Source organism: Procambarus clarkii, chromosome 60 (assembly GCF_040958095.1).
Source record: "Procambarus clarkii isolate CNS0578487 chromosome 60, FALCON_Pclarkii_2.0, whole genome shotgun sequence".
Lineage (NCBI taxonomy): Eukaryota > Metazoa > Arthropoda > Malacostraca > Decapoda > Cambaridae > Procambarus > Procambarus clarkii.
The window spans coordinates 5,658,955-5,663,553 of NC_091209.1; the positions used below are offsets into that span (position 1 = coordinate 5,658,955).

Consider the following 4,599-nt stretch of genomic DNA (forward strand, 5'->3'; position numbering starts at 1 on the left):
TACTCTCCCACCCAAGAAGCTCATTAAAGAACAAGCCTTGCTTCGACAAGAAGCAAAGTACAATGATTTAAGCCAAATTGATGCTTTAGTCAGAGAGCGCTCCCTTTCCAGATTATTTACACTGATGGATCCTTGCATCAGTCCTATGGTGCAGCTGGAAGTGCAGTTGTTGTGACAGGGAGAGATGGTTCCTTCTCCCATGAGTGTGGGAGCGCGTCTAAGTAACTGGGCCTCCACTCTTCAAACAGAATTGGTTGCCATAATCCTTGCACTCGAGCGCGTATATTAATCCAAAGTTGACACGTTAATTGTAAGTGACTCCTTGTCATCCTTGACTGCCCTCAGCTCCCTAAGGCATAACTGTGACGTGCTTATCTCTGAAGTTAGACACAGATATATTGAAACAATGATGGAGTCAGAGTTTGTCTCGTGTAGATTCCTTCCCATATTGGTCTCCGAATGCATGATAGAACTATTGAGTTGACCAAGACCTTTGCTCATAAAGGAGGATTTGATTACCATATTGAACTGCCTCTGAGCAGCCTGAGGGCAGTAATATTCCGGGAACATCATCAAAATCTCGTAGACTTGAGGCAAAGTGAAATTCTCACCAATTACTCCATCTATCATCACTCTATTATGCAGGAAGTACCGCACGTCTATGGGTCATCCAATAATGTTAGCAGACCTCAAGATGTTACCACTGCTAGGCTTAGGCTCGGCTACAAGTACCTCTGGGAGTTTGTAACATCTGCTGATGTAGATTTGACAAATGTAAACTCTATCAGCAGAACTATTCGCACACTTTGCGTCATTATATAATGGAATGTGAAGAAATCACGGAATTAGCAGATAGCACCATCAATGGAGTCCAAGAAATGGGTAAGTACTTCATTCATAGTGATGTGCTGCCGGGAATTCTAGCGAAGTATCCAAAATTTGCTTACTGTAGGTAATGCATGCACATGACTATAAAGCTGCCGCCCATTTGGGTGGGTGTGGAGCACATGACTGTAAAGCTGCCGCCAGTTGGGTGGGTGTGGAGCACATGACTGTAAAGCTGCCGCCCAGTTGCGTGGGTGTGGAGCACATGACTGTAAAGCTGCCGCCCAGTTGGGTGGGTGTGGAGCACATGACTGTAAAGCTGCCGCCCAGTTGGGTGGATGTGGAGCACATGACTGTAAAGCTGCCGCCCAGTTGGGTGGGTGTGGAGCACATGATTGTAAAGCTGCCGCCCAGTTGGGTGGATGTGGAGCACATGACTGTAAAGCTGCCGCCCAGTTGGGTGGGTGTGGAGCACATGACTGTAAAGCTGCCGCCCAGTTGGGTGAATGTGGAGCACATGACTGTAAAGCTGCCGCCCAGTTGGGTGAATGTGGAGCACATGACTGTAAAGCTGCCGCCCAGTTGGGTGAATGTAGAGCACATGACTGTAAAGCTGCCGCCCAGTTGGGTGAATGTGGAGCACATGACTGTAAAGCTGCCGCCCAGTTGGGTGAATGTGGAGCACATGACTGTAAAGCTGCCGCCCAGTTGGGTGAATGTGGAGCACATGACTGTAAAGCTGCCGCCCAGTTGGGTGAATGTGGAGCACATGACTGTAAAGCTGCCGCCCAGTTGGGTGGGTGTGGAGCACATGACTGTAAAGCTGCCGCCCAGTTGGGTGAATGTGGAGCACATGACTGTAAAGCTGCCGCCCAGTTGGGTGAATGTGGAGCACATGACTGTAAAGCTGCCGCCCAGTTGGGTGAATGTAGAGCACATGACTGTAAAGCTGCCGCCCAGTTGGGTGAATGTGGAGCACATGACTGTAAAGCTGCCGCCCAGTTGGGTGAATGTGGAGCACATGACTGTAAAGCTGCCGCCCAGTTGGGTGAATGTGGAGCACATGACTGTAAAGCTGCCGCCCAGTTGGGTGGGTGTGGAGCACATGACTGTAAAGCTGCCGCCCAGTTGGGTGGGTGTGGAGCACATGACTGTAAAGCTGCCGCCCAGTTGGGTGAATGTGGAGCACATGACTGTAAAGCTGCCGCCCAGTTGGGTGAATGTGGAGCACATGACTGTAAAGCTGCCGCCCAGTTGGGTGGGCGTGGAGCAAAACTAGAATGTATTTGTGTCATTTACAATATCCTGTTTTTTTTTCCTTTTCCTCTCTTTACTCCTCCGCACCTAACCTCTTTTTTTTTCTTGTTGATATTCTTGATTTACGTTTTTCCTATTTTTCCCCCTCTGGCCACTTTTTATAGAAATGTTGTATTTTCCTGTTTTCTTCTATTGGTTTTCTCTTCTTTTTTTTTGCCTCACTTCACTACGTCCTTGTTTCTTCCACCAACAATTGTTCTTCTCATTGTTGTTATTATTTTACTTTATTACAACTCTCTCTCTCTCTCTCTCTCTCTCTCTCTCTCTCTCTCTCTCTCTCTCTCTCTCTCTCTCTCTCTCTCTCTCTCCTGCACCAACACGTCTCACGCAGGCGCATTACCTACATACTCAAATTGTTTTGAGCTTCTCTGAAGCAACACAAAGCCCGCTTCGGCGTAATACAATTAGCTGTTCATATGCATGTAAAAGCCTCGTCTGCTCGTACGTTAAATTTAATCCTCTGGGTCAGAAAAACATGCTAGTGGGCGAACACTGCTCGAGTAACTCTGAATCAACGTGGCTCTCACACTGACTCAGCGTCCAATATTGTGTCCGCTGGCACTGGCTATACGTACGTTGTTGAGGGCGAAGACGGCCTTTGAGGCGGAGTGCTTGTCCACGCTCTGGTAATGGAGTTGGTACTGCGTGACGTTCGGACCGTTGTCGGGGGCCTGCCATATTAAGGTCACCTGGCCCGCACCGACCTTGGTAGCGTGCAGGCGGCTGACCGGCGCTGGCAGCAGGTCCACACCTGAGACAGGGGAGTGAAAAGTTGTCGTTCAGTGCCCCTCTGAAGCTCCTACAGTACAGGAACAGTGTTACCTAAAGTTACTCCAGTAGGAGAAAAGGTGAACAGCTTCCCCCCAGTTGTTCAGTCTGTGAACACCTTGCCCCAGTGTTCAGTCTGTGAACACCTTGCCCCAGTCTTCAGTCTGTGAACACCTTGCCCCAGTTGTTCAGTCTGTGAACATCTTGCCCCAGTTGTTCAGTCTGTGAACACCTTGCCCCAGTGTTCAGTCTGTGAACACCTTCCCCCCAGTGTTCAGTCTGTGAACACCTTGCTCCAGTCTTCAGTCTGTGAACACCTTGCCCCAGTTGTTCAGTCTGTGAACATCTTGCCCCAGTTGTTCAGTCTGTGAACACCTTGCCCCAGTGTTCAGTCTGTGAACACCTTGCCCCAGTGTTCAGTCTGTGAACACCTTGACCCAGTGTTCAGTCTGTGAACACCTTGCCCCAGTGTTCAGTCTGTGAACACCTTGCCCCAGTGTTCAGTCTGTGAACACCTTGCCCCAGTGTTCAGTCTGTGAACACCTTGCCCCAGTGTTCAGTCTGTGAACACCTTACCCCAGTGTTCAGTCTGTGAACACCTTGCCCCAGTGTTCAGTCTGTGAACACCTTGCCCCAGTGTTCAGTCTGTGAACACCTTGCCCCAGTGTTCAGTCTGTGAACACCTTGCCCCAGTTGTTCAGTCTGTGAACACCTTGCCCCAGTGTTCAGTCTGTGAACACCTTGCCCCAGTTGTTCAGTCTGTGAACACCTTGCCCCAGTGTTCAGTCTGTGAACACCTTGCTCCAGTGTTCAGTCTGTGAACACCTTGCCCCAGTTGTTCAGTCTGTGAACATCTTGCCCCAGTTGTTCAGTCTGTGAACACCTTGCCCCAGTGTTCAGTCTGTGAACACCTTCCCCCCAGTGTTCAGTCTGTGAACACCTTGCTCCAGTCTTCAGTCTGTGAACACCTTGCCCCAATTGTTCAGTCTGTGAACATCTTGCCCCAGTTGTTCAGTCTGTGAACACCTTGCCCCAGTGTTCAGTCTGTGAACACCTTGCCCCAGTGTTCAGTCTGTGAACACCTTGACCCAGTCTTCAGTCTGTGAACACCTTGCCCCAGTGTTCAGTCTGTGAACACCTTCCCCCCAGTGTTCAGTCTGTGAACACCTTGCTCCAGTCTTCAGTCTGTGAACACCTTGCCCCAGTTGTTCAGTCTGTGAACATCTTGCCCCAGTTGTTCAGTCTGTGAACACCTTGCCCCAGTGTTCAGTCTGTGAACACCTTGCCCCAGTGTTCAGTCTGTGAACACCTTGACCCAGTCTTCAGTCTGTGAACACCTTGCCCCAGTGTTCAGTCTGTGAACACCTTGCCCCAGTGTTCAGTCTGTGAACACCTTGACCCAGTGTTCAGTCTGTGAACACCTTGCCCCAGTCTTTAGTCTGTGAACACCTTGATCCAGTCTTCAGTCTGTGAACACCTTGACCCAGTGTTCAGTCTGTGAACACCTTGCCCCAGTGTTCAGTCTGTGAACACCTTGCCCCAGTGTTCAGTCTGTGAACACCTTACCCCAGTGTTCAGTCTGTGAACACCTTGCCCCAGTGTTCAGTCTGTGAACACCTTACCCCAGTGTTCAGTCTGTGAACACCTTACCCCAGTGTTCAGTCTGTGAACACCTTGCCCCAGTGTTCA

At 49.9% G+C, this 4,599-nt stretch overlaps 1 protein-coding gene across 1 annotated transcript in view; it reads right to left on the reverse strand.

Moving 5' to 3' along the window:
* Positions 1 to 2,675: 2,675 nt before the first annotated feature.
* LOC138353830 (Ig-like and fibronectin type-III domain-containing protein 2) overlaps positions 2,676 to 4,599 on the reverse strand; it is a 113,655-nt gene continuing 111,731 nt past the window's right edge. Inside the window, exon 14 of the mRNA XM_069307246.1 lies at positions 2,676 to 2,893. Within this exon, the coding sequence (XP_069163347.1) occupies positions 2,676 to 2,893 (218 nt within the window). The remainder of the gene's footprint in view (positions 2,894 to 4,599) is intronic.